The following is a 27,316-nucleotide window of genomic DNA, read 5'->3' as shown; positions in this document are numbered from 1 at the left end:
CTACGCGCGGCGTGAGAGCTCGGAAGCGAGCTTTGCACGGCGGTCGAGGATGGCGCGGTTCATTCACCCCCTTCACCGAAGCGATGGAGATGCGTTCCTTCCGCGTGGTGTGACACAAATGAGAGGCGGGAGTGGGGAGGGTACGCGGTGCGGTCAACGCCCGAGCGTTGAGCCTTGCGCGCAAGGCGGTTGATCTTTGCAACTGCAGGCGGCGAGAAGCCCGCCGCCGAATGTCTCGTGGAGAAGCAGGTTGAACTTGTTTCGTTTGGTGAAGATCCCATCATGGTAGTGGCCACGCTGAGACTTGACGTAGCCTTGGCCGGTGGTGTGGTCGAACGCCCGTTGACCACAGAACCCGCGTTGCTTGCAGCCCATGTTTGCAAGGCGGGCGCGCTCTTCGGTGTTGCCGAAGGCGAACTTGTCTCCAACGGAGCCGGGGTTGCCTCCGGTGGCGGTGCGGCCGACCCCAACGGGCAAGCCACCCCGGAGGGGGGTCCAAAGTTTGACCTCGCTGATTTCGTCTTTGCCCCCGGAGGCTCAGCCAGGTCGGTTTTGTAGCCCTCGTTGAACTGTTTGGTGAGTTCTGGTTTTTCGGCATCTCCCATAACAGGCCGGGAGACGGAGACGGCGTGGACACAATCGTACCAGGCGCGAAGTACGCTGTCGTGTGGGCGTCGGCGGGCGGCGTTGTTGAGGAACCAGTCGCCATGGTAGTCCTTTGCACCACCGTCTGTGTCCCCAAGCTCGAGTGCCCGCGTGACTTGACATATTTGGTGTCGAGCCACCGCCCCGCGTAAGGCTGCGCAGTTGAGACGTAGCGGATGGACTCGGTCTTGGAGTGTGTCAGTGTACGTACTTTTAGCTTACTGGGACTGTGTGTCAGTGTATGTAGCTCTTACGAACGTACCCGACACACAACACAGTACGTACCCGAGGGTGAACTTTTCGAACCACCAAAACTCGCTGCACCCAGGTGCAGGTGCAGGTGCATGCAACAAGTTTGCGCCCGGCCCTCGAGCGCCGCGCGCTGGCCCCGGCTGCGTCCCCGCGTGGCCCTCGAGCGCCGCGCGCTGGCCCCGGCTGCGTCCCCGCGTGGCCTGCCCGATGGCGTGGTGCCCGCCCTCCACCCACTTCCCCGCGCGGGGCCGCTCCGGGGCGACCCGGGCGCCCTCCGACCAAACTGCCACACTACTATCATACCAGAACAAACTCTACATCCAAAGCGGCGAAGAGGCACGGTCGCTCTCCGACATGAGGCGCGTTGCACTTGCCAGTGCTGCCCTGGCCTTCTGTCTGCCCGCCCAATGGGTGGCAGGTGCCTCTGCTGCTGTGGCATGCCTCACGGCTGCGACTGGCCGGCGCCCCGGCGCGTCAGCTCGGCTTGGCGTAGCGATCGTGGCCAGCACAACTCGCCTGGACTCAACGCTCAGCCAGGAGCTTCCGCACGCGCTGGCGCGAGGCATGGCGCATGCAACGCGTCTGAATGCTCGCCTCGCCTCGCGCAAATGCGACCGTCCTCGCAGCCGACAGTCCACCGCCTGCTAAAGAAGCACTGCGATGAATGCGGCACTGGCGACGCATGGCAGGCTGGTCATGACGCAGTTATAGGGTGTTGTGTGCCGTCAGAGGGACTCTCTGTGTGTCAGTGATAGATAGTCAGGGCCGTCCATCAGAGCTCCAGTAAGCTCGGACACACCCCATTAGTGCGACTCGACCTCTTTGAGTCACTGCCTTCCCGGCGGTTTGGCTGTAGAGCCTCTACAACAAACTCTACAGCAAAATCGCGCTCTACATCGCTCTACAACGCACGCGCCTCGTCACGCGGCGGATGTAGAGCTCTACAGCTCTACAGCTCTACAGTGCTCTACAGCTCTACATCCTCTACACCCTCCCTCAGACTCTGGGCGACTGGGCGCCCGATACGGCCCGCCCTGGCCCTGCGGGCCCTCCCAGAGAGCTTGGCGAGGCTGTCCAGAATGCCGAGAGCATTCTGAGCAGGCTTCCGTCGAGCGACGAGCCATGCACTGGCTCGTCGCGGGCTGCGAGCTCGAAGACCCGCGCAGAGCGTCGCCGAGCCTGGCGTGCCCGCTCGCCCGCGGCCGCAGTCGTGGAAGCCAAGCATCCTGGCGTCTCTGGCAAGCGCTCACATGCCAAAAGACACCGCGCAGCGCGCGAGACGTGACCAAAGCGGCACGTCTCGGCGCCGCGAGAGCAGCCGGTCGACGTCGGCACCAAGCGCGGCCGCCGGGCGCCTCCGAACCAACAGGGGCGCCGCGGCAGTAGAGAGCACTCCACCCGCCATACCGTTTTTATGGCGGGTGTTAATAAACTCAAGAATAAAAAATAAACTCTGTGGGCTTCGCTAGAGGTGCGGCCTACGCATGTCCTCGTCCTTGCGGTCTTGAGGGGGAAGGGGAAGGGGCTGTGTGTCTGTGCATGATGCATGTGTGTGTGCGTGTGTGTGCGTGCGACGACGACGACCCTGGACCCACTTACCCATGGACTCCCTATTCCACTGGCGATCTCTCTCGACTAGCGACCTTCCTCCAGCTTCTCACTGGCAGTCTCTCGCTATCACAGGCACACTGACAGGGGTGGCCGAGGCACACACGTCACACCGAGGGTGGCAGGGGCGGTGATAGGAGTCTCCCACTCTGTGGGCTTCGCTAGAGGTGCGGCCTACGCGTGTCCTCGCCCTTGCGGTCTTGAGAGGGAAGGGGAAGGGGCTGTGTGTCTGTGCATGCATGTGTGTGTGTGTGTGCGTGAGGGGGCGAGGACAATGGACCCATTCTTCATTGCAAGCGAACTTTCCCACAAATTTCCGCTGCATCCTCTCAAAGCCTCGACCCGGCACGCTTGTCGATCCCAGGCTTGTCGATCCACGCTTGTCGATCCCCATGGTCGCTTCGAGCCTGCTTCGCCACTCCGCCCTCGCCGCGCGGGCGGCGCCAGCGACCATGCAGCAGGCGGGCAAGCTCGAGGCTCCCATCCCGTGGCTGCCGCGACCGGACTACCTCGACGGCACCCTCGCGGCCGATGCCGGCTTTGATCCGCTCAAATTTGCGGAGAAGTACCGCGAGGGCATCAAGATCAACGTCTGGCTCAACCCCGAGACCGGGCTCCCCTTCTCCACCGCCACCTCCGCGTGCAAGCCCAACACCATCACGCTCGGCCCGAGCACGAGCAGCACAAAGCGGAGCTTGGCGTGGATGCGGGAGGCGGAGATCAAGCACGCGCGGCTGGCGATGCTGGCGGCGGCGGGCTGGCCGCTGGCGGAGCTGTGGCACGGAGCCTTCTCCAACCTGCTCGGCATGCCTTTTGCGCTCGAGGTGACGCAGGGCCGCTCGCTCTCGGTGTTGAACGGAGGCCTGGGCGAGGTCTGGCCGTTCCTGCTCCTGGTGGCGATCGGCACCTCCGCGATCGAGTGCAGAACGCTCGACCAGGTGCACGGCCTGACCGCGACCGGCAAGACGATGCGCTCGGACGGCCAGGTGGTGATGAAGTCGTACGTGCCTGGAGATTGCGGCTTTGACCCTCTCGGGCTGTACAACTGGTTCGGCGCGAACATGGGCGTGATGGACAAGATGTACGCGGACAACGACCCCGGGTACGCGCTCCGGCTCGCCGAGTACCACCGCAAGGAGATGGAGACGGCCGAGCTCAAGAACGGGAGACTCGCCATGCTCGCGATCACGGGCTACGCCTTCCAGGAGGCGCTCTACGGCACGCCCGTGGTGGACCAGACGCCGCTCTTCTTCACCTTCTTCGGGGACGTGCTGGCTCCGGGCGCGCTGCAGAGCCTCGGTCTCTTTTGAGTCGGCGTGTAACGAGCACGTGCTGAGCTGTGCACTGAGACCCGTGTGACTGTCCTCACACGCTCCCTGCCGTCTCCCGCCTCGCGGCAGCCGCGCCGCCGGTCGCGACTGACTACCGCACGGGTGATTACGTGTATACACGTATATGCGCGTACAGTAGATTACACGTATATGCGCGTCCACTCGGCGGGGTCGCAGCTGATTCTGGAAGGCACCGAGAGGTACCAAATGGCGCAAATGACCAAAATCAAGATTGTGTAACGGCCGCCGCCTCGCAGGTGCGTCGGCGGCTGGAAGCGGGTCGCGTCCAGCGCTGTCGAGGCCGCCGCCTCGGCATGGGCGGGCGACGTGCACGGCGACGGCGCTGGGCAGTCGTCAAAGCGTCGTGAGCTCGATCTGCGCCCTGCCTCCTCCCCGGTTGGAGTAGAGGCAAACCCCGCATCCCTCGGCCCCGTGTGAATAAGAATTAAAAAATTCTTCTCCCTCGCACAGTGAATGTTTGTTAGGCATATTGTTGGCAGTGAATAAGAAATCTCATCGCGGTTCCAATAAATCTTCATCATCAGTGAAATTATCAAAAAAGCAATAATGGGCATGAAGGAGACGTGGTCGACCTTTGGGGGGAGCTCCTCTACTTAGCTGATGTTGGCCGCCTCACCCCCGCCGTGTGGGACAAAGTAAGAATGAGCCCTGCTATCCGCCTGCAAGCCCAAGATTGTTCGCACCTATGGGAGCATCAGGTGTTAGCAGCGGGCCGAGAGTGTGGACTATTGTCTAGACAATGCGGAGTACCATGGAACCGTCTCCATCCTCATCGTCGTCTTGCAATGGAATGTCGGCCTCCGGCAGATAGCCGCTCGTTCTGCGGCTGATTCTTTCCAGTGCAGGAGCAGCGGTGTCGTCCTTGGGCACTACCTGCTTGACTGGGAGGCAGTTATCCACTGTTTTCTTTAGCCACATGCGGAAGGGGTAATCCACATATTGGTTGAGGAGCCCCGAGATGACGTATATCAGTGGAAATGCAGCGAGCAGCATGCCCTGAGTAGAGAGACCACCCCCCTTTAGCGGCTGCTCCGTTCCAATTCCTTGGGCCCATGCGTCCTCAAAGTCAATTAGCAAATTCATGACCAAGTAATGACACATATACACTTGGAAACCGAGGTCCCCTAAGTTGGTCAATACGGGGTGCCGACAAAGTTTTGCAAAGACGCCACCTGTTCCACACGAAGAGGCAAATAGGAAGGTTCCATAGAGCGGACCCATTAGGGTGAGCCACAACGGTTCGTAAGCGACCACCCTGCCATACCCAGTTGGCTTCCACCCGTCTCTGCCAAACCAAAAGAAGTTGAGCACGAAGAACGCAGCGGCGGTAAAATCAGCTACGGCCCCCCAAAAGTAGCGCCCGATACGACCCCAGCGGGTCTCATGCTGCCAGGCCTCTCCGCATCGGCAAGCACATAGCATCTCAGCCACCACCATGCCAAAGAAGAAATCTGGAGCGCGCGCCTATTTGCAACACAGATGCGTGTGCTTCTCGCCATGTGTGGGGAAGGTGCTTAGCATATATTTCAACGCCAGGGGAAATCTGTAAAGAATATACCAGTTGGACCACCGCTGGTCCTCCCCCGCGTTGCATTTGTCTACGTCCCCAACGATGAGACACCCAGTCTGCTTGCCAAGATCAACCATCGCCATCGACACAATCGGCCCATGCATGAGGCAGAGTGAAGCTGCAAGTGCACCGAGCATGCGGAGTGTGATGCCGTCGGCAGCGGAGCGTGTGTGTCGCAGTAGTGAGTGTGTAAGAGGGAACAGCCACCAGGAGAACGACATGCACGATAAGGTCCACCCCGGCCCGTTGGGGAACCAGTCAGAACCTGGTGCGAAGGCTTGCACCAAGAAAAGCGACGTGATGGCACCTCCGGCGAGAAACTCGTCATGGCGCTCCCACCTCGCGACGCTGTAGTAGAGGGCATTCAGCACGTAAAAGAGGTAATACGAGGCCACGATTGCCCCAAATCGCAGGCAGTAGAAGCGCAGGATGCTCGCGCGGTCAGTGTACAGCTTCTCGCGATACGCATACATTGTGATGAACCCCGAAAGGATGATAAAACCCTGAACAGGGACATATCCACGGCCAAGTAGAACCTATATGCAGAGCTCAGGGCCTGGTCACGTTTACGGGAGGCGCAGGACTCGCGGCGACCAGGGGAGTTTGGCCCCAAATGGATCGCGAGACGGCCGCGGCCACTGCGTGAGATGGCCGCAGGTGATCCAAAACGTAAGTACGCAGCGAATGCCACTCACATGCTCGAGCAGCTTGCGCCGCACAGGGATCTTTTGGGTCTGCATGCGACTGTGTAATAGTGCCGCGCTAGTGTGCAAAGCCAATGATGCCAATAACCAATACGCGGCGCTACAACGTAAACGTGGGGTTCAGTCAGACGGGGCCACCCCCGGTCGGTAGGTTGTGACTAGTCGCCGACCACACCCACAAAGAACCCTGCACAAAGATCGCACGGGCGGGGACCTGTTCCTTTTTACTCTGGGCCGGCGCGGGGCCCCCCGGAGGCACCGTGCGCCGCGCAGCAGTGCGGAAACGGGGCTCCGGCGCTCAGAGTCGCTCAGAGCACCGACTTCCCGATCTAACCCGGTCTAACAGAGGGCAGATTTGGAGAGATCTCGAGGAGTACATACAGATAGACCCTCGAACCATAAGAAAACTCCGACCTGATCGGTCGTACTGACCGCCGACAGATCACTCCAGACAGCAGACAGGCCGACGTCTGCACGCGGCCGGCCGGGCGAGAGGCTTGACACGATCCGACCCTGCGACCCTGACGCTGCTGCTCTAGCTATCAGCCATGCACTGCTGACTGCTGCCACAATGTGCGACCTGTGCTGGCCCACTTGGCGGCCTTCCCGGTCAGTGGTGAGGCGCAGTTCAGAGCTGTCGATGGCGCGATGCCGTACTGGTCCCACATTGGTGACACGAGACCACCAAGTTTGCCGGTCCAAGAGAGAGGCACCGGCGCTGTCCTGAGAAGGTGCGTGGTCCCTCTTGACTGCCCATGCGCGCGAGGCTGTGTAGGCATAGCCTCGAGAGTGCCAGCAGCCAATCCGAGGTGACGCGCATTGCGTCAGAAGCCGGCACACGATGGAAGGACACCTTCCTACTGGCCGTACGATCAGGTCGTCACTGAATGCTTGATACTAAGGCCGCGAGCTATGCAGGTGATCAATTGTGCATCATGGCACGGTCAGCTGCGCCGACAGGCTGTCGCAAGGCGTGATAGCATGGCCGCAAGGACGCCGAATTCCCATGAAAACAAGTAAAAAATCGCGAAAAAAGAAAAAAAAACTCCGCAAAATCGGCGCCTGCGGCGGGCCATGGGGCCCCATCTCCCCCCCGCATGGACACCCTCTGGGGCCCCCGCGCCGGCCCAGAGCTCTAAAGGGGAAGGACCCTGAGTTGAACAGGGGTTGTGCGCCAAGCCCTCCTGCTCGGCTCCAGCGAGTAGACAAGTGTTGTCATCAACAGAGTAGAAGGATCTGACCTCGGGGCCGATGTGACCAAGCGCTGGTAGCATGGTTTTACCTCACACCCATGGTCTCACAGTGTGCCGGCAGTCGCCGCGCAGTGTCGCTCACACAAGCCGCAGCACAAGTGACTGAGGGCCAGTGAGGGCGAGCCCATCGCTGTCACAGCTGTGGCAGCCGCACAGTGGGCTGTGTCATCTGTGCAGAGTGTGTGAACAGCAGAGGAGCTGCTCTCCAGGCTTCAGGCGCAAAGAGCTGCATGCCACCGAAGGCGCTGTCGAGGTTCGCCGAGCGCGGCACAGGTTGGAGGACACCGTCACCGACGAGCGCGTTGGAGTATTCACTCCGGACAAAGACGGCCACACGCACACGAGCTGCGGTCGTGTGGCCGTCATAGCGGCGAGGCGCGGGACCGTCTGTGGCGAAGTGGGTCGCGTCCTCCGATTTCCGTCAACTCACGGTCCTTCCCCCGTATGAAATGGAACTAGCCCTAGTAGTAAAGTAGAGCTAGGTGCGTTTTTTTGTTCATTTACGTACTCGTACACGGTGATACCGTCGGATCTCGGAACTGGCGTCGGAATCACCGCGCGCCATATGACAGCATGTGTGTGCATGCGTGTGATTTGCTTGCCATCTTTCAGCCTCTACTCCCCTGCCGCGTCTGCCACCTCCGCCGCGCCCGGCACTTGGGCTTTCCTCCGTCCACGACGGCCAGCGTGGGTGGGCCTCAGAAGGCACATGCGCAGAACCACGTACCTGGTCCGCCCCCCCGACTCGACTAGCAGACTCGACTAGAGGAAGGCGTGCAGCTGCTGCTTGTCGACCCACGCCATGGCGCCAGCCACGTCGGCGACCGAGGCCGGCAGGAAGTGCACCTTGGACATGATCTCCTCGTCGAAGAGGCCGCAAAAGATGCGCCTGCGGACGCGGCGGCGCGGCGGCGCGGCGCCTCGGGCCGGCGGGCGGAAGAGAGGGTGCTGTGCCCGGGGCGCGAGGGCGTGCGGCGGTCACCAGAACGGGTACCAGTACGAGGGGGTGTTGTAGAGGCAGGCGACGCCGAGCCGGCCGGGGTAGTGCCTGCGCAGCACTTGTATGCACTCGCACACGTGGGGAACCATCGACGCCTGGGAAGGGGAGGGGCGGCAGCTGAGAGCTCGCACGGGAGCTAGAAGGGAGGCGGAGGCGGCCTTGCGGCCGGCTTGCAGATGCGTGGCGCCACCCCCCCCCGCCCCCGCGGCGCATCCCTCGCGGCGTGCGGCTGCTGTGGAGCCCGAGAGGGGGGGAGAGAGCAGTTCGGCGTGTGCAGGCGCGTGCTCGTTTCCATTAACGCATGCATTCCTTCGCCTTGAAGCCCGAGAGAGAGATGAGGATGCAAGCGCGCTGCACTCGCCGGCCGCGCCGCACGGGCATGCGGCGGATGTAGTGCTCCATGTGGTAGGCGCAGAAGCGCGTGCACTCGTCCCGCGACGTGAAGCGCTCCGGGTGCCTACCGAGCTCCTTCCAAAGGCTGAGAGGACCGCCGCACCGCTCGCAAGCGCGCAGCGGGAGCGGGCGGAGGGCGCGCCACGCACGCACGTTGACGTAGGTGACGGGCATCCCGTGCCGCGTGTACACCCAGTGCGCGAGCGGCGGCTTCGTGTGCGGCGGGTGCAGCGACCGCCCGCCCCCTCCCTTGCCGCGCCCAAAGTAGTGACCGATCCGCAGCGTCGGCAGGTAGGCTGGCCGGCCGCTGTGCGCCGCCGCCGCCTCCGGAGGCGACGGCTCGTCCTCGGTCAGGTTACCGGAGCCCTGGTGGCGCATGAGGACGACCCAGCCGCGCTGCGAGCACGCCGCCGGCATGTGGCGCGGCCGCAGGGCGCGAGGCCGGACACGCTTGCGCCACTCAATATCCTTCGACAGCATCGCTGCAGCCTTTGGCAACGACCAGCCGTGCACTTGCAGGAAGCGCTGGTAGGTGTCGGCATCCAGCGTCTCGCCGCCGATCGCGTGCGGCAGCGGCGCGCTGACCTCAGCACGCAGCTCTGCAATCAGCTGCTGCCTCTCCGCGCTGCTGACTGTGCTGCCGCCGGCGCGCTTGCCCCTGGCCGCGAGGTGCACGGCCAATTTGGAGGCGAGGAGCAGCGGGAGTAGCAGTGCCAATCTCGGAGAGATTCGGGACAGCAGCGCTGCTCGGGAGGTGAGCGGACGGAGCAGGCGTCGAGCTCTTGGGAGCTGAACCATTGCTTGCTGTCGGAAAGAAGAATTCACGTACGTTCGATTAAAATCCCTTTGTGGTGGCGGCGTACCGTCCTCCCATCCCTCCCTTGGGTTGTCTGTTTTCTTTCTTTCTTTCTTAGCACAGGTTCGACACAGGTACCCAAGCACGATGTGCCGCTTTTCCAAGCACGATGTGCCGCTCGGAGCCTCTCCGAGTTGGAATGCTATGGCACCGTCGCCCGCGGCAACCTGGCGGACCCACAGGGCGGACGGCACGCCGTGCCCTGGATCCCAGTCGGTTTGGGTATCGTATGGCACGCCAGGCGAGTGCGGCCGATACTCAAAGCCCGCGCGGCTGAGCGTGATGGGCATCTCGGTGTTGCAGTAGGCGGCGTCGTGAGGATCCCAGCCGTTGCGCACGTAATATGACGAGTCGTTGTTGAACCAGAGGGCCACGTTCACCGTCGCCTCAGCCGGCGCGTCGAAGCTCAGTTCGTAACGCGCCGGTACGTGCCAGACCTGACCGTATGTCGGGCGGCGTGTGGGCTGCTGCGCTGTGCCTCGGTGGCACGTCCCGACACACCCACGCCAGCCTCCCCGCGCCGCGCGTTTCTTTCGCGTTGGCGCGTGACTGTTTGTTCCTGTTGTTCCTGTTGTTACTGTTGTTCAGCGGTCAGGAAGCAGAAAATGCCAAAAAACCCGGGTAAAACCCGAAAATACCTGGGGTTTTCCGGGTATCTTCGGGTATTACCCGCACTGGACGCTGCTCGCTGGAGATCGTCGTGGGTCACTGCCAGGCCTTCCTTATTGTTGTTCAGCCGGCCTAAGCTAACGTTAGCTACTGTTGTTGGCTTGGGGAGCCCCACTGTTGTTCTGTTGTTACTGTTAACACTAGCAACACTGTTCAGCTCCCAACGTTAAACAGCTCTAACAAGCACGGCGCGCCCACGCCCGCGCGCTACGCCTGCTTGGCCGTCAGCCCAAAGGGCAGGCCGCCGCCGCCGCCGTCCCCCTGCCCCTTCGCCGCGGTGAGCTTGCCCACCGCCGCCGCGCTCAGCGCCTGCTCGACCACGCCCGCCAAACCGGCCCGGGGGCCCGGGCTGTCCCGCATCGGCAGTACGGGCATGATGTACTCTATATTTGCCGCCTGCATGTATGCGTGGCAGAAGAGGAGCAGCCGCGACTTGGCCGCGTAGATGGCCATGATCTCGTGCGCGGCGTACACGCTCGTCGGCCAGATGTTGAGGAGCAGGTGCCCCTTGTCGAGCGCGGCCTCGCCAAACTGGTTGTCGCACGCGCTCCAGTCGCCCGACCCGTCCGAGACGTACGAGGTGATCGCCTCGAGCAGCTCGTTGATCTTGCTCGACTGCGTGGCGACCGGCACCATCAGCTGGACGAGCAGCGTCAGCTTGCCCGAGCGCGACAGGTTGGTCAGCGCCATGTTCTTGACGGAGCTGTTGCTCACCACCATCGCCTCGCCGTTGGCGGTGAGGAAGTGCGTCCGCATCACCTCGATGTCCTTGACGATGAGCGAGTACAGGACGGGCCCCTGGCCGGGCGTGGCGACGTACACGCGGTCGCCGATGTCGTACGGGCGCGTGACGTACGTGAAGAAGAAGCTGCTGAACACCTCGGCGACCAGGCCGCCGGCGAGCGAGAAGAAGACGAGCAGCGCCGAGGTGAGCGGGATGAGCATGCTGACCAGGTTGATCCGGATGAAGGGGAGCCGCAGCAGCAGCACGAGGAAGATGAAGGCGACGAGGACCTGCAGGCCGCGCAGCAGGATCTTTTGCAGCCGGTCGAAGCTCTCGACCGAGGCGGTGAGCAGCCGCTGCTCCTTGTACGAGCGCTCGACCACCTTGCAAAACTGGTCTCTGTCGACCAGCTGTCCGTACGGGAAGAGGTCGGCCGCGAGCTTTGGCGGCGGCGGACGCCGGTCGCCCTGGTAGGCCCAGCGGAGGAGCGCGTCCCGGTCGACGGACGGCTCCTCCTTCTCGCCGCTCGTGCGGCCCGTCCGCCTCGGCGGCAGCGTCACCAGGCCCTCCTCGCGGAGGAGCAGGTTGAAGATGCGCTGCGCGCGCCGGCGCGCCTGACAGAGGCTGGCCGCCTCTGCGAGCTCAGAGCCGAGGTCGAGCGGCCCGGCCAGCCTCTGGAGCTGCTGCTGCAGCTTGCTGAGGCCGGAGAGGTGCCGTGAGAGCAGGCCCTCGCCCGCCGCGTCCCGGGGCGACGGCCGCATCGGGTAGGCGCGCCGCCGCTCGCAGCTCTTGGCGGCGGCCGCGACCTTGCGCAGCGCCGCCTGCTGCTCGTAAGCGGACTGGGAGCGGTCCTCGTAGTGCTTCAGCGCGAGCTGGTTCTGCGAGAACTGGACGGCGGCGTCGAGGAGGCAGAACGCGAGCGCTGCCGCCAGCATCCACATGCTGGCCGGGACGAAGGAGGGCAGCTCGTAGAGCCGCTTCCAAGTCAGCCGGTCAAAGTAGAGGAGACGGAAGACGCCGTTCGTCGCGGGGAAGAGGATCGCCGGGGGGCAGAGCGGCATCGAAAAGATACTGTGCAGTAGCAGCACCACGATGCCGGGCAGCGTGCGCAGGATCGACGGGATGCTCAGAAAGGAGATGACGACGAGCGAGAGGAGGCGCGCCGCAGCGAGCGAGTAGAGCGGCCGCGCGATCCAGAGGATGAGGTATTGGGCGAGTCGGATGTCGTCGTCCGGCCCCCAGCCATCCGAATCGTCGGGCTCAGCGTACAGCTTGGGGCCCGTGACTGCGCCAGTGCATTTGGATAGAGACATGCATCTTGGATCAATCTTTGACGGCGCCTCGACGAGGATGACTGCAACGGGCACCGCGAGCAGGAGGGCCGCGCCGGCCAGCTCGCGGAGCAGCAGAACGCCCAAGCTGAGACTGCACTCGGAGAACGTCGGCATCATGCGCCGCAGCCGAGTGAGTTGAGATGGCGGCGGCTTGTCTGCGCCTTTGGGGGCCCACACCGGCAGGTGGTCGGTCGAGCCGAGGATCGGGTCGAGCTTGTCGCCGATGCGCTCCCCGCTCTTCGGCCTCTTGTCGCCGATGCGCTCCCCGCTCTTCGGCCTCTCCTCGGCCGCCCGATGGCTCGCGTGCTCCTCCTCCTCCAGCTCAATCTCCTCGAGGATCGAGTTCTCGACTCTGTCGACGGCGCCCACTGGAGTCATCGAGGCATTCATGTCGTGCACCATCTGCAACGCCTCGGCAAAGTTGGCCGACTCGGCAACCACCGAGCCGCTCCTGCCCCGGTCGCTCTCCGCCATCGTGCCGCTGTGTGACTACCGAGACTTGTTCGATAGCGCAGCCAGGAAGGAGGAGACGGATTGCATAATAGCGGAAAAAAATAACAAAACACACGGGACACACACCCCAAGCGCTGGGGGTCTAGCTCACCTGTTTTCCACGTTGTCCCTTGCGTCCCTGGTGCTCTCCGTTGGTTGTTTTCCGTCCTTTTTGCTTTTTCTCGCGTTCTCCCGGTTCCCGTTTTTCCGACTTTTCCGATCGGCCAAGTTTCGTGTCTCGCTCTGCGCGTCTGCATGCTCCGCCTCCCGCTCCCCGCGTCGTCTCTGCTCTGCGTCGTCTGGCGACTAAGGGAACCTTAAGTAGTACAAGAATATGGGAACACAAGCAGCACAGCGGTATCACCATCTTCCCCAAGTACAGTGTGCTACGAACAGCCGGGGAGCACCGTGCGCGCGCCGTACCGCGTACGCGGCTACAGTCATGTCAACTCAAATCGCGGGGCATCCGCTAGAACAAATGGAAGGTTCCACATCATGCCGAGACATCAGGAGAGGATCTGGACGCGCAAGAGCCGTCGCGTGGCGCGAGCGGCTTGCATGGGCGTGCTGCTGCGGCTCTCAGCCCTCGCCGGCGCCTCGTCTCCTCCGGATCTCGCCGTCGACACCGACGGCGGCGCCGCCCCCAAACTCGTCCAGCAGCTTCTGCAGCTCGCGCGCGCCCTTCGCCTTGGGCCCGCGGCCCTCCCCGACGGCTGGCTTGCCCGACGGCTCTCCGCTCTCGCTCGGGTCTCGCTCGGCGTCCTCCTCGCTCTCGGCGGCAGCGGCCGCGCGTGTCGCCGCAAGCTCGGCGTGGCCCTCGCCGCTGAGGGCGCGGCCCTCGCCCCTGAGGGCGTGGCCCTCGGCCAAAGGGGCGGCGGCGGCCAGCCCGAGGTGGTAGGCTGTCCCCGACTCGGTCACCACGCGCGCGTGCGGCTGCAGCGGCTTCAGCCGCTGCTCGAGAGGGACGGCGCTCGTGCTGATGAGGGTGCCGTCCTTGAAGCCCGCCTTGCCGTACACCCGCCCCGTGAGCCTCCCGTCCTCCTCCCACCGCCAGCTGCAGAGCGTGGGCTCCCCGTCCGCGCCGCGCGCCTCTGCCGGCGTGGCTGGCGCCGCGGCGAGCAGCTGCTCCAGCTCGGAGAGCAATCTCGGGTGCGGGCTCAGGAGGGAGCGGAGGGCGGAGTCGGTCGGGCTTCGCGAGGCCTCGGCCGAGCCGTTGGCCGCCGCCCCCTTGCGCGCCGGCGGCGCCTGCTCGGCCGCCCCAAAGTGGGCCAGCAGCTGCGTGAGCCGCTCAAACGTGTCGGGCTGCGACGCCAGCAGCTGCTCCTTGGCGGCCGCCACAAACGACTCCATCGCGCCCTGGAGCGGGTTCGGCGCGGGCGGCGGCGGCTTGGCCAAGGCGGCGGCGGCGGCGGCGGACGACGTCAGATTGGCCTTGGCGCGCGCGTCGTCGCGCTTCTTCTTGCCGCCAAAGGTGTCGGGCAGCAGCCGGATCTGCGAGAGGCCAACCGTCTGCTCGTCCCAGTCGTCGTAGCGCACGGAGTAGCCGCCCTGCTGGTTGGTCGAGAGGATGGTCCCCTTGTAGTAGCTGTCCTCCCCCGGCCAGGCGGCAATCACCTCCAGCCCATCGGCGACCGCCTCCCTCTGCGGCGGCGCGTCGAGAACCAGCTCGCGCACGGTGACCCACTGGTCGGCGCCAGAGTCGAGCCGGACCAGCACCCACTTGGAGGAGGACTGCACCCTCTGGATGACGCCGTGCGAGAACTTGATGAAGGACAGGCGCGCCCACACCGGGGCCCCAATCACGAAGCCCTCCGCAATGAGCTCCGGCGGCGGCCGCTTCTTCGGCCTCTCCGCCGGCTCCTTGGCGGCCGCCGGCGCCGCGCCGCCGGCCGCCTCCGCGCCGCCCGCTGGTGCGGCCTCCGCGCTGCCCGCCGCCGCGCCGCCCTTGCTTTTGCTCGCCTTCCCCACGGACTCCGCCTTGCCCTCGGCGCCCGCCGTCCGCTCTCGCTCTGCAGCGCGCTCTTCGCGCGGCGACGGCCCCGCCGGGGCGGCGGGCTCGGGCGCCGGCACCGCCACCTTTGCGAGCGGCTTGACGGCCGGTGAGCGGACCTTCGTGGGGATCTCGCCCTGCAAGTCCCATTTGCGCAGGTGGACGACGGCGCCGGAGCCGAGCTGCAGGCGCACCCAGCCGTTTCCCACGTGCAGGACCGTCGCCTTCTCGCCCGCGTGCGCGCCGGCCGCCACGGTCACCTCGGGATTTTTGCCGCCCGGCGCGCTGTTGGTCGCGCCGATCGACGCCAGCGGGGCTTGCTTCTGCGGCTTCTCGGCGGGCTTGGCGACTGCGTCGTCCGATTCGGACTCGGAGCCGCCAGAGCTCGTGCGCGGCGCGGTGGCGGCGCGCATGCGGCGCGTCATCTGCTGCGGTGGCTTTGTGCCGCCGGGAAGCCGCACGCCCTCGGCGCCGCGCAGCCTGAGCACGACGTGGGCAACGGCCTTGGCAGCCGGACCCGCCGCCTTGGCGCCGCCCTTGGCCCGCGCGTCCGCCTCGTTCGCCCGGTCGATCAGCTCCTGCTGGTGCGGGAGCAGCGCCTGGTCGCCGGGCGGCACCCACCTCCACTCGTCCTCGTCGGTCACCCACTCCCTCCGCACGTACCCGTCGAGCTTGACCCGCAGCCCCTTTCGCATGTCGACAGAGACAACCTCGCCGCGGTACGGCACCGACACCATCTGCTTGCCCTGCCGCTCCTCGTACGAGACCTGCACGCGCAGCCCGATGGCGGCGCGCGGCGAGTACCCGCGCAAGTCGATCACATCCTCGAGCCGGCCCTCGTCGTCGTCGTCGTCGTCGTCGTACTCGTCCTCCTCCCCCCCCCCGTCCTCCTCCTCGCTGTCCCACGCGCGCGCGCCCTCGTCGAGGCGCTGCCGCGGCGCGCCGCGCCGCTGCCCCGCCGGGACGCCCTCCTCGCGCTCTCGCCTTCTCGCCGCCGCGCCCTCGACCCGCACAGCGCCGCTGCCGCTGTCGGCACGGCCCACCGCCTGGAGCAACGCCGCCCCGCCGTTCCGCTGGTCCAAGCCGATGTGCGGCTTGAGCGAGGCCATCTGCTCCGCGTGCCCGCCCCACGGCGCCGGCGGCGCAACCACCGGAGCCGGCAGCGGTGGCGGCGCGGCGGTGCGCGACGCGGCGCCAAAGCCGAGGAGCAGCGCCGCGACACTGTCGTCCTCTGCGCACGGTGTAGGGGCGGCCGGCTCGGGCGGAGGCGGTGGCGGGGGGAGCGTCTCGTTGGCCAGGAGCTGCGGTGGTACGTATGGCTGCTCCTGCTTCGGCGGCGGCTGCATCGCGTGCGGCTGCGGCAGAGGCATCGGACTCGGGGGCACCGGCGCGAGCGCTGGCGGTGCGGGCTGAAGCGGTGGCTGCATAGCGAGGGCGATGGCGCTCATTCCGCCGGCCGCCGGCGCGAGGTGTCGCGAGGCGTCGTTGCCTCCCGCCCGGCCAACAGCCACCCGCGGCTCGACTGCTTGCTGTGTCGGCGCTGCGGTGCACGGCGCCGGAGGGGAGCCTCCCCACGCTGCCTGGAGGAGGAGCTCCGCAGCGTCGTTCCTGGTCGGCGCCGGCGGCGCAAGCGCGGCGGCGGAGGCTGCGGACGCCTCCTGGAAAGACGCCGGGGCGCCCGTACCCTCGCGTGCTGCAGCCGCAGCCGCGCAAGGTGCTGCAGGCTCCGCCGCCGCAGGTCGAGGCTGCAGAGGCGGCGGGGCTGCAGGCTGCGGCCGCCACTCAGCCGGCTGGGCAGGCGGCAGCGCTGCTGGCGGTGGAGCGGTCCGTGGCGGCTGCGCAGGCTCGAGGCGGGCCGGCGCTGGAAGATGCCCTTTTTCAGAGATGCGCTGCGCGCAGGCGCCCGCGATGTCCTCCTCGACGCCCGGGTGGCTGGCCGTGTCGGGGCTGTCCGGGATCGGCGAAGTGGGCGGCGGCTGGATCTTGGGCTGCTGCATGATGACCTGCGACGGGAGGGCTCTCTGGTGAGGGGCGAGCCGGCGCGATGAGGAGGCGCGCGGCGGCCGCGGCGGCCGCGCGCGCTGGGAGAAGGGCGGCCGGGCGGGGGCGCTGGCCACCGTGGCCTCGGAGAGGACCTGCATCTCGTCAAGACGCGCGTCGCGCGTGATGCGCAACGGCGAGTCGCACGAGGGCAAGAGGAGCGGCGCTGCAGCACTCTCCCTGTCACCCTTGGACGAGGTGTCTCTTTTTTTTCGCACTCTGTGTCCGCTCTCGCCCACACCCGCCGCCTGAACCGCGCCATTCGCTCTCACCTGGCAACCCTGTCTGCACGTCTCGCGCGCGCGTGAACAGGGCTCCAGGCCCCAAATGACGCGTGAGAGAGATTTTAGAAAACCAACAAGAAATCACGACGCTCACAGTGATTTGGGCTCGGCAGCTTCTCAGCCCTCAGCCGAAGCTGGGGCCGGTCCCGTAGCCGAGAGAGCCCGCGCCGATGAGTTCGACGCGGTCCGAGGGGGGGCCTGCGGAGAGGCCAGCGAGGTGGCGATCGCTGTACTTCATTTCTCTCTCGCGTGAGTGTTAGAGTTGTTTGGTATTGCTAAAAATCTCTCTCATAACACATCCCACTGGTTGTTATGAGAGCCAGCATAACAACCTCATAACAGCTGTTATGTGTCCCACGGATTTTTCTTTTGGAGCCCCGCCGCGCGTATCCCGGCGTTTCCCGCCGTTTTAGGGCCTACCCACCCGCTATGCCGCGCCGGCGCCTTGATCGCCGCCGCCACCGGCACCGGCACCGGCACCGTCTCCACCGCCGCCCTTTCCGCCTCCACCCTCTCCGCCGACACCCCCTGCTGGATCCCTGGATGATCGGGATCGGGTTACGGGCTAGAGAGCCCTAGCCCCGGGGGTGCGCGTTCGCAGGGAAAGGGCCATAAAGTAAACACGCGTCTCCGAGGGTTGGCTCCGCGCTCCGGGTTTCCCCTAGCAGCAGACCGCCCCCTCTACTCGGAGCTATAATGAACACCAGACATGAACACGACACGCACTCTCACACGACGTCACCGCTCAGGGCCCCTTCTCGCGGGGTCCTCATCCTCACTCCGGAGGAGGCTCCCCTCTGCCTCTCCTCTGAGTTCTTCCTCTTGTTCGCCTTCCGATGATCATCCGACGGGCGCGGGGCCCGACCTCCCCTCCTAGTCTTTTTCAGCCTTTTTATTGTCGACGGGCAGCTCAAAACTTCTTTCAAGCGGAACTTGCGCGGTGCTGTCGAATGCTGTCTGAAGGAAGGGAGCCTCTTCAAGAGAAGGAGATTGATTCACAGGAAGAGAGGCCTTTTGCAAAAAGCTAGAAAGTAATCTACTCATAGCGGTGGTTGAGACCGATTGCCTCAACTGTCAACCACGTGGTTGACAGAGGCCTCAACCCTCAACCAAGTGGTTGACATACCCCTTCAACCCCTCCCCTATGAGTAGAAAGTAAACTCGTTCCCGGAGCTTGGACGCGTCCCATGGACGCGGCGGCCTGGAGCGCTCCAGACGATCTCGAGCTTCGAGGCCTCGAAGCATGACGATGGCAACCACGACAGGGGCGAGTGCCGGGGGCGCGAGGAAGATGATGTGTGGCGTCGATGGCAACACCTTTCGACGCGTCCTCCTCGCGAGGGCAGCCTTCCGAGGCGTGGTCTTTGGAGGCCTGTTGTACCTCGGCGCCACCACGCTCGACCGCATCAAGCGCCTGGAGGACTCGAATGCTGCCATGGCGCTCAAGCTGGACACGGTCAACAAGGAAGTCGTGGCCGCCAACTAACCGCATAGGCGTCCCACAGCCAGGAGTGCCCGTCTACTCTGTGCGAGCCCGTGTGTAGGATGTGCGTGTTTCTGTGAGCCGATGTGACAAGATTCATGCGCTATAAACAAAGTCATGCGCTATAAACAAGGCTCAAACAATAAACGAATGACGAAGGAAGAGATATCTCATCGTCCTGGCAAACCTGGGGGCTGGCCCCACGTCGCAGAAGGTGTGGTCGGCTTGGGCTGGCGAATCGCGGCTAGCAAAGGGGAAGAGAACGAAACCTCACCGACCTTTGGGCCTCAGCTAGACCCCGTCTGGACGCACTCGCCGCCCCGCCCTCTCCGCCGCTCCGCCACGCCCTCTCGGATCGCCTCGCCCGAGCAGATGATCAGGCTGAGCCCGAGCGGCACGCGCAGATGCCGCAGCGGAAGGCGGAGCCCTTGAAGAGGGCGGCGAGCCCCTCGTGCCGCAGGATGTGCAGTATAGTCCATTAGTTGGGGAGTGAGCTAGTTAGCTAGGCGAGCCCCTTGTGCGCACAGGACGTGCAGCCTACCGCCAGGAACGCACCAGAGAGCAGAGTCAGGGGGCGGGAATGCGGTACCGTGCGGTGTGTTCGGAGCACCACGCGACGGCAGGGGCTTCGAGTGCTGAGAGCGCGGCCGAACATACAGCCGGATGCAGCTGAGTGCGTGTCCGCTCTGTGATATGCGGCATATCGCGGCTGTATCGGCTGACCTCGGCTGCACCTCGGCTGTACCTCGGCTGTACCTCGGCTGTACCTCGTGTGTGCAGCATCTGGGGCGTGCGTGACCCGCTGCGTGAGTAGCTCGGGTAGGCGGAGAAGTGTGGCGAGCCGCGCAGATGCGTCTGCATCCGCGTCTTGATGACGTCGTCGGGGTGGCTCACCTGCGAGATTACCCGAGATTGAAGCGAGGTCACGAGAGAGATGAGGCGGATCAAGTAGTTGGCTCACCGCCGTGCAAACGACGCCTCCGAGGACGGCGCCCGCCACCTGCTCTGTCTCTCAGACAGCCCCCCCACGGAAGGGGAGATGCGTGCCGTCGCTCCGCTGCTGCAGGTGCACGTGTACGCCATTCGCGGCGACGACGAGCTGCGGTTGAGGAGGGATGGCCGCAGCGCGGCGCTCGGCCCGTGCCACCAATTCACCAACGCGCCTCTCGCCCGCCGCGCAGGACGCGCCAAGAGCAGCTTGGGCGGCGCTGCTGCCTGGCACGGTTGCCGCTTTTCCGGCTCCCTACCGTCCCATCGTCTCCTCCCGTCTCCTCCCGTCTCCTCCCCTCTCCTCCCCTCTCCCACCCTCTCCCACCTCTCCTACCCTCTCCTACCGACCGCCGTGCGTGCACGTCAGACCGCCTCTCGGCGGCGCGCTTGCGGCGCTCTCGTTCTCGCTCGGGACGCGAGTACGCGGCTCTCTCAACACCAACGCGGTATGGGTGGACACTAGACAGATGATGACGACACGCACGAGCGACACACAGACACACTGCCACCGCCGCTGTCGCCGCCGTCGAAGTCGGAGTCGTATCAAACTCGATCATCGCCGCCACCGCCGCGGCGGTGCTGCCACCCTGCACAGTGCCCGCGTCTCGCGCAGCGAGGTAGTCGCTGTAGCTCCTGGAATTGGCGGAGTCGCGGGTCTCCGCGGCCTTTGCCTCTCTTGCCTCTTGCGCAGCCTTTGCCTCTCTTGCCTCTTGCGCAGCGAGGAAAGCGCCAAAGCCGACCTCCCATGCGAACAAATTCGTCCCAGTGTGCGCTCATTCTGACACGTACGTGTGCTGCAGGGCGGCGACGCCAGGCCGAGGGCGACGACAACGGCATGACGAGTGCGAGAGCGAGAGAAATGTTTTCTCATATGGCGCTGGCCCGGCGACAGCCCCCCGCAGTGATACCACTTTGACACCGTCGCCGCCCGCCCTTCTTTTTGCACGACTAAATGTACAAGTGTAAGCGTGCCAGTGCGTGGCGCTTTTCGTCTATGTGAGAGGTTGAGGTGCGAGCCCTGGAGGCGCTGGGGATTCACACGACAGTCGAGAACAGACAGAGAGGGACGACAGTCGGTCGGACGGCACACTGCCTATTCAGGTGGCGAGTCGAAGTGCCGACGCCGACAGCGAAGTTCCCATCGGCAGCGGAGGCAGCGAGGAGGCAGCTGAGCTCCAGCACGCGTCGGCTCCGCCCACAAGAGACGTGGGAAGGAAGGAGCATGAAAGAGCCCACAAGTGCATGCAGATGTGCCGTCCAAAGTCAGCGTCCAAAGAGGCCTTTGAGCCAATTCCCGATAGTTGGGTGAGCAGGTGGCGGAGTTGGTGGCGGAGTAGGTGGCGGGGGGCGGGGGGCGGACGGAGGCGGCGCCGGCGAAATCTCGCAGGTTGCCCCCTCGTAAACCGCGCCGCACTTGCAGCAGGCTGAGAGCTGTGCTTCGCGTCGGTATCCCCAAGACGCAAGAGGGCGTCGAGCCCGAAGGGCCGAAAGGGTTAAGGTCAGGGATGTGGTTCATTGGGCCCGAAAAGGCGTGGAAAGGGTTGTCCGCTGGTATTCCAAACTTTTTTGCCACGGTGACGTTGAGCCAGGCGTAGTAGGCTAAGTGTACTTCGTAGTTTTGTAGTTGGAGGCACATATAAAGGGTCGGCATGTTGCAGGTCCAATCTTCCGGCACCGGGCAAAGGTCGAGCTCCCCTTTCTCCTTGATTTCGGTCAGCTGGACCCCAAACTTGGGGTCCTTGACATATCCGAAGTCCGAATAAAATCCAGCGGCGGCGAAGGTGCTCAGCGGACACTCGAGAGGGAAAGGCAAGCCAAAAATGTAGCTGAGCTGTGCGTCCGCCGCATCTATGTCTTCTTGACCGTAAAATGACAGCGAAGAAGTTTCGCCACAGAACTGGTTGAGGATTCTTCCGCTGTAAAATTCGTCTTCTTGAATAGCAGCATAGTTGCGTGTGAGCTTGTAGATAACTCCTCCCTTGCTGGGGGTCCGCGTGCTTGCGCAGTCAGAATACAGATGGCAGTAAGGAGTCATACCATCAGGGCCAGCTTTTGGCTGCCAGTAGATGTAGCTGCAAGAGGCGGTTGCAAAGCACGCTGCCTTGCAGGAATCGGCGGACGGGTACGGGCGTTCGGAGAGTTGGGAGTTCGACCCACATGCGAGATCACCCATGGACAAAGTCATGGCGGTCCAATCGCCGCCAAGCTCAGTCGGAACCGCTTTGAGCTGCATCCGAGTGCGATGTTCTGGATCCGTATCGAACTGCTTCTCAATAACGCACATGAATTTGGCAAAGCTCGAACTCGTCACGGATGCGCACTTTCTGTCGATACCAGCCTTGCACGTCGCTGTCAAGGCGTCTGCCGCATTGATTGGCAGATCGCGCTGCGTCAAAGCTCCCGATAAGTCAGGGAGCTCGACCGGCACCCCAAAGACGGTCCACTTTTCTGGCAGGTCCTGCACCTGCGCTCGAGATGGAAGAGCCCGGACTAGTGTCCAGCATAGGCCGCCAAGGCAAAGTGCGGCGATGCTGACAGGCCACGCCAAATGGCGTCGCAGCGGAGATGCTGCCCCGGTGGTCGGGAGCATGTTGCCGTGAGTTGGGCGTTCGCAGTCCGATCAACTCAGCCGTCCTCCCTGCACCCCGTCGGCCGATTTATAAGGATTTGGATGAACGTTCAGAGACGTTTCGGTTCGTTCAGGCAGAGTGCACCTACACACAGCGGCAGTCTTGCCGGGCTGTTGTTGCACTGTTCCTACAGTGGGTTGCGGGCATTAAGAAAACAGCATTTGGCGGCACGCCGCCGTTTCTAAGCCTTTCCACAGCCCTCATCCACCCCACGCCGTGGTTTCTTAGCTCCGGCCGGCACTCAGGCCAGAGGACTGCCAGAGCCGCCCCCCTAAGGATTTTAGGTAAGAGGTAAGCTGCGGTCCGCGAGGGCGATGCCAGAGTCTGCCGCCGAGTCGGCTCTCTGGATGACGGGAAGACGCACACACGCCTCCATCTCCACTCCACTCAGAACACCGTAGACTTGGAAAGTGACAAGTGCGCGCGCCGCAGGCGAAGAGAAATTTTGAGCTGGGGCTCCCGTTCACACTCGAGACTCGTGTCTGGCCTTTTCTCGGGGCCGCGCCTGCGGCGCGCCGTGGTTTCTTAGATTTTCGCGAAAATCGCTCGGCGTGGTTTCTTAATACTACGTTTTCTTAATGCCCGAAACCCACTGTAATAAGATAGGATTCCTAGGGTACTCTGGGTGGGCGGGGCCTCTACTCGCCTCCCGAGTCAGTAGCGGGCAAAAAAACCATTCGGATCGCTCCTCATCGCAAACCCGGACTGGACACCAACGCAGTATGGGTGGACGCGAGACGGAAGAGGACGACACGCGCGAACGACACAAAGACACACAAAAACCCACAAGACACTCAGCCAGCTGGGCTGCCACACATCCCGAGTGAGCGTACGGCACTACGCCACTCAGGGCCACGCACGCCCGGCCCCTGCCTGTCGCCCCCCCAGCACCCACGGTGCCAAGGGCACAAACAACAGCAGAAACACCACAAAACAGGCGACAGGCCCGAGTTCATTTTAATATAAAACAGGCGACAGGGCACGCGACGTGTGAGGCTAGAGCAGACTGCTCCGCCTCTACCAATCTCGCCGGCAGCATGTGATGAATCTAGCACCAGACCTGCCTGTGGTACTTGGCCCCCGCCGGGGGCTTGTAAAAAAGAAAGAAAGAAAACAGACAACCCAAGGGAGGGATTGGAGGACGGCACGCCGCCACCACACAGGGATTTTAAGGAGAGGGGTGTGATGCGCTAGCCGTCCGGGGGCTTGTCGTTGGATCGTATTCCTTTTCTCCACGCTGGCGGCGACGGAGACCACGTCCTCCAGCACACACTGGGCTCTGCCATGGCGGCGCACGCCGGCGGCTCGCTCGTCGAGCGCCCGGTCGCCTTCACGACCGACTCGAAGCACATGATGTGCTGCTCCGGCGCCGCGGTGAAGCTCTTCTCATGCGAGACGGGCGCCCTGCTGCGGGTGCTCGAGGGCCACACGGAGGACGTCACGGCCGTCTCAAACGTGGCCTCCAACGTCTTCCAGGGGCTGTCGGCCGGCCTGGACGGCCGGATTCTGCTGTGGGATCTCGACGACGCCACCATCCTGCGCGCCTTTTGCGTGGGCCGCCCCATCCTCGCAATGTCGCTGCACGCGACGACGCCTTCGACCGCCTTTGTGCTCACCAGCCCCGAGGGCAAGGCCGCGCCCGCCGGGACGCCGCGCTACGCGGAGGGGCTCGCACACGGGGGCCGGACCTACGCCGCCTCGCTCCGCGTGTCGAAGCGCAGCGCCAAGCGCGCCAAGGAGCTCGCCGCACGGAGCGGCCGCCGCGACGGCGACGGCGGCAGCGGGGACGGGGCGCTCGCCGCGGCAGCCGAGGAGGGGGACGAGCCGCTCGGGCCGGAGGAGGACGCGAGCGGCGCCTTCGGCAGCCTCGAGCGGCCGTGGCCCGCCGAGCTGCGCCCCCTCTTCCGCGCAAAGGCGACGGCGCTCGCCGTCGCGGCGTGCGGCGAGGAGAGCGCGTTTGTGGCGGCGGTGAGCGGCTCGTGGCTGACGGTTCACGACGTGGCGGAGCGGTCGACGGCGCACTTTCGGCAGCGTCGCGAGAAGCGCGCCGCCCTGCTCTGCGTCGCCCTCTCCCCCACCGAGCGCCTCGCCGCGACCGCCGACGAGCTCGGCCGCATCCATCTCTGGCGGATCGCGACGAGAGACGCGGCCGCGCGCGAGGCGACGGGCGCGAGCAGCTCAGATGGGGCGGCGCGGGAGATGCACTGGCACGCGCAGGCGCTCGCCGCGCTCTCCTTCTCCGTCGACGGCGGCCTCGTCCTCTCCGCCGGCCGCGAGGGAGTGCTTGTCTTGTGGCAGACGCACGGCGCAGAGCGCAACTTTCTGCCGCGGCTCGGCGCGCCGCTGCTCGGGATGACGCCGTCAGAGGACGGGGGCACGCTCGCGCTGCGCAGCGAGGACAACAGCGTGCAGCTCGTCGACCTCGGCGCGCGCTCCGTCCGCCGCGTCATCTACGGTGTGTCCCCTCCTCCTCCCCTCGCCCGCCCTCTCCTCCCCTCGCCCGTCTTCTCCTGCCCTGGCCCGCCCCCCCCCCCCCCCCCGCCGCAGGCCTCCGCCGCGCCGCCCGCGTGATCTCTGACCCGCGCCGCCGCGCCGTCGTCCTGTACGGCGGCGACGCAGCCGCAAGCCTGCAATGGTGGTCGCCCTCCACCGACGCCCACCTCGGCTCGCTCGCGGCGGCGCCCGCAAACCTGTCCGGGTCGCTGCCGGCGGTGGGCTCGTCCAGGGATGCACGCCGCTCCTACCGCGGCACCGCCGCCGCCGGCGGCACTTCCGCGCCGCGGGTGACCGACGCCGCCCTCTCGGCAGACGGGTCGCACCTCGCCACGTTTGAGGTGCGCGCCAACGCCGAGCTGCGGCAGCACACGTGCCTCAAGCTCTGGCAGCAGCGGGACGGCGCTTGGACGCTCGTCACGCGCGTGCCCCAGCCGCACGCCGGCACCCTCACCGCTCTCACTCTCCACCCGACGCTGCTCATCGCCCTCACCGCCGCGCACGACGCAAAGTTCAAGCTCTGGGAGGCGATCCCCCCGGCGGCGCCGGCGCCGGGGCCGGGCGCCGCGGAGCCCGCGGCCGGGAGCAGCGCGCCCCTCCCCGCGGGAAGCGCGGTCGGCGGCTGGGCTTGCCGCTCCGTCGGCTTCTACCGGCAGAGCGCCGCGACGGCCGCCGCGTTTTCGTCGGACGGCTCGGTGATGGCGGTGGCGTACGCGCCCGACGTCATCACGCTGTGGGAGCCGCTCACCAACGGGCTGCTCGCCACGCTCTCTCAGCCGCTCGAGGCGTCGGACGGGTTCGTCTTCCTCGCCTTCCCGGGCGACGGCGGCACCCTCCTCGCGCACACCTCGCGCGCCGTCTTTTGCTTCTCGCTGCTCACGTCGCATGTGCTGTGGGCGTACCAGGCGCCCGAGGTGCTCGCCGCGGCGGCCGACCCGTGCTCCGACGCGACGCTCGTCGCGGTGGCGCTCGCGATGCCCTCCGCGCCGCGCAGCGCAGACGGCCGCTGCACCTCCTTTGCGATCCTCGAGTTCGACGGCACGTCGCAGGCGAGGAGCGACGGAGCGGCCGGCGCCGGCGGTGGCACGATGGGCGCGCCGCGGCGCGCGTGGCGCCTCTCCGAGGTCCCGCGCTCCGTCGGCTTCCTGCACGCGGAGGCGGGCGGACGCGGCACGCCGCTCTGCCTCGGCGCGGGCGGCGAGCTCCACTTCCTCGCCCCCGAGGGCCGCGCCGCCCCCGCCCCGGGCGAGCGGGGCGCGGGCGCGGAGGGCCGTTCGGCCGCGGCGCGGACGTCGCTGCGGCACGCGGCGCCGTCGCGGCTCGAGTCGATCTTTGGCGCCAACGCGGTGCCCGAGGAGCTGACCGCCGCGCCGGGCTTGCTCGGCATGGATGTGGAGGAGGAGGAGGCTGCCAGCGCGAGCGGCAGGCCGACCGCGGCGGCCGCCTCGCGCGCGCCCGGCTGGGAGGGGCGCGCTATCGACGAGTGGCTGGAGCGCAACCTGTCGCGCGTCCCCTCGCACCTGCTCCCGCCGGTGCGCGTGCTCTTCCCTCGCTTGCTGGGCGAGCTCGTGCTGCCGGCGCCTCACCTCGCCGCCGCCAACGGCGGCGCCGGCGCCGGCACCGACTCGCCCGAGCCCCCCTCGGAGCTCGAGCGTGTCCTCGCCGCGGCGGCGCACGCGCAGGGGCGCGGCGGGCAGTTCTCGCGCCTCGTCGAGCTGTATACGCCGGCGGTGCGCCGCGGCTCGCTCACCGCCGCGGAGCGGAAGCGGAAGAAGGCGGCGCTGGCTAGCGGCGGCGTGCCGGGCGACACGGACGACGGGGCCGGCGGGGCGGCCAAGGCGGCTCTGGCAGAGGACCTGCTCTGCGGCGGTGGCGAAGAGGACGGGCCGGTCGCAAAGATGGAGGAGGAGGCGGCGGCGGACGAGGCGGGCGTGGACGAGGCGGGCGAGGGGGCCGAGGGCGGCAACGGCGCCAGCGGGGCTGGCGACAGCAACGGCGGCAGCGAGACGTGGCCTCCCCGAGGCTGGAAGCTTGCGCCGCTGGGCGAGCTGCCAAACCCAGGCGTCCGCCTCGCTCGGCCGCGCCCCTGCCGGCTGCGCACGCCCCTGACCGCCGGACCGCCCCGCGCGCAGGCTACCTCGTCCGCGAGCTCGGCGACCTCCGCGAGGACGAGGGCTTGGGCTGGGACGGCGAGGGGCCTCCGCCCGGCCTCTCGGCCGCCGACGCGGCCTTTTGGCGCGAGCACGCGATGGGGTCGGAGGCGCTCGACGCGATCTGCTCGCTCGCGGCCGAGGAGGGCGGGACCGGGGCGGCCGCCGACGCCGCGGCGGGGGGCGAGTTGCTCGTGTGGGACGCCGAGGACGAGAGCCCGCACGAGATTTGGCAGCGCGTGCTCGCCTCCGGGGACTTGGCGGGCGTGCAGCTCCCGGGCGCGACCGCCGAGCACCGGCTGGCGCGCGAGATCCAGGAGGCGGAGGAGCTGCTCAGCCGGGCGGGCCTCGACGCGGGCGCGTGCGGGTACGGGATCGCGCGCGGGCCGATGCCGCCCGACATG

At 65.8% G+C, this 27,316-nt stretch overlaps 6 protein-coding genes across 6 annotated transcripts; 3 read left to right on the top strand and 3 right to left on the bottom strand.

The window, feature by feature from the left end:
• Positions 1 to 2,897: 2,897 nt before the first annotated feature.
• Lhcf49 (light harvesting protein) lies at positions 2,898 to 3,815 on the top strand (the record flags this gene model as incomplete). Its single annotated transcript, XM_005762553.1, has 1 exon — positions 2,898 to 3,815. One exon carries the CDS (start codon positions 2,898 to 2,900, stop codon positions 3,813 to 3,815), a length of 918 nt encoding a protein of 305 aa, XP_005762610.1.
• Positions 3,816 to 5,321: 1,506 nt separating this feature from the next.
• Positions 5,322 to 6,167, bottom strand: EMIHUDRAFT_215821 (hypothetical protein; the record flags this gene model as incomplete). The annotated part of the gene is made up of 2 exons (XM_005762552.1): positions 5,322 to 5,930; positions 6,123 to 6,167. 2 exons carry the CDS (start codon positions 6,165 to 6,167, stop codon positions 5,322 to 5,324), a joined length of 654 nt encoding a protein of 217 aa, XP_005762609.1.
• A 4,275-nt stretch (positions 6,168 to 10,442) lies between these two features.
• Positions 10,443 to 12,880, bottom strand: EMIHUDRAFT_358242 (hypothetical protein). The gene has a single exon (XM_005762551.1). It carries the CDS (start codon positions 11,245 to 11,247, stop codon positions 10,510 to 10,512), a length of 738 nt encoding a protein of 245 aa, XP_005762608.1. The 5' UTR covers positions 11,248 to 12,880; the 3' UTR covers positions 10,443 to 10,509.
• A 273-nt stretch (positions 12,881 to 13,153) lies between these two features.
• EMIHUDRAFT_437891 (hypothetical protein) lies at positions 13,154 to 17,065 on the bottom strand. Its single transcript, XM_005762550.1, has 2 exons — positions 16,960 to 17,065; positions 13,154 to 16,845 (listed from the first exon to the last, which is right to left on the bottom strand). Exons 1-2 carry the CDS (start codon positions 16,981 to 16,983, stop codon positions 13,432 to 13,434), a joined length of 3,438 nt encoding a protein of 1,145 aa, XP_005762607.1. The 5' UTR covers positions 16,984 to 17,065; the 3' UTR covers positions 13,154 to 13,431.
• A 1,350-nt stretch (positions 17,066 to 18,415) lies between these two features.
• Positions 18,416 to 18,758, top strand: EMIHUDRAFT_215818 (hypothetical protein; the record flags this gene model as incomplete). Its single annotated transcript, XM_005762549.1, has 2 exons — positions 18,416 to 18,634; positions 18,711 to 18,758. The coding sequence occupies 2 exons, from the start codon at positions 18,416 to 18,418 to the stop codon at positions 18,756 to 18,758; spliced, it is 267 nt and encodes an 88-aa protein (XP_005762606.1).
• A 4,795-nt stretch (positions 18,759 to 23,553) lies between these two features.
• EMIHUDRAFT_105263 (hypothetical protein) lies at positions 23,554 to 24,840 on the top strand (the record flags this gene model as incomplete). Its single annotated transcript, XM_005762548.1, has 2 exons — positions 23,554 to 24,726; positions 24,817 to 24,840. 2 exons carry the CDS (start codon positions 23,554 to 23,556, stop codon positions 24,838 to 24,840), a joined length of 1,197 nt encoding a protein of 398 aa, XP_005762605.1.
• Positions 24,841 to 27,316: the final 2,476 nt, after the last annotated feature.

Source organism: Emiliania huxleyi, assembly GCF_000372725.1.
Source record: "Emiliania huxleyi CCMP1516 unplaced genomic scaffold EMIHUscaffold_67, whole genome shotgun sequence".
NCBI lineage: Eukaryota > Haptophyta > Isochrysidales > Noelaerhabdaceae > Emiliania > Emiliania huxleyi.
The sequence above is the reverse complement of the archived record's forward strand: the minus strand, read 5'-3'. Positions and strand labels throughout refer to the sequence as shown.

What these genes read in the sequence shown, in the direction of transcription:
- EMIHUDRAFT_358242 (XM_005762551.1), bottom strand. Translation starts at nt 11,247, where the DNA reads ATGCTCATCCCGCTCACCTCGGCGCTGCTCGTCTTCTTCTCGCTCGCC.
- EMIHUDRAFT_437891 (XM_005762550.1), bottom strand. Translation starts at nt 16,983, where the DNA reads ATGCAGGTCCTCTCCGAGGCCACG. An exon ending in AGGTCCTCTCCGAGGCCACG is followed by an intron (nt 16,846 to 16,959) that starts GTGGCCAGCGCC and finishes CTCCCGTCGCAG; the next exon opens with GTCATCATGCAGCAGCCCAA.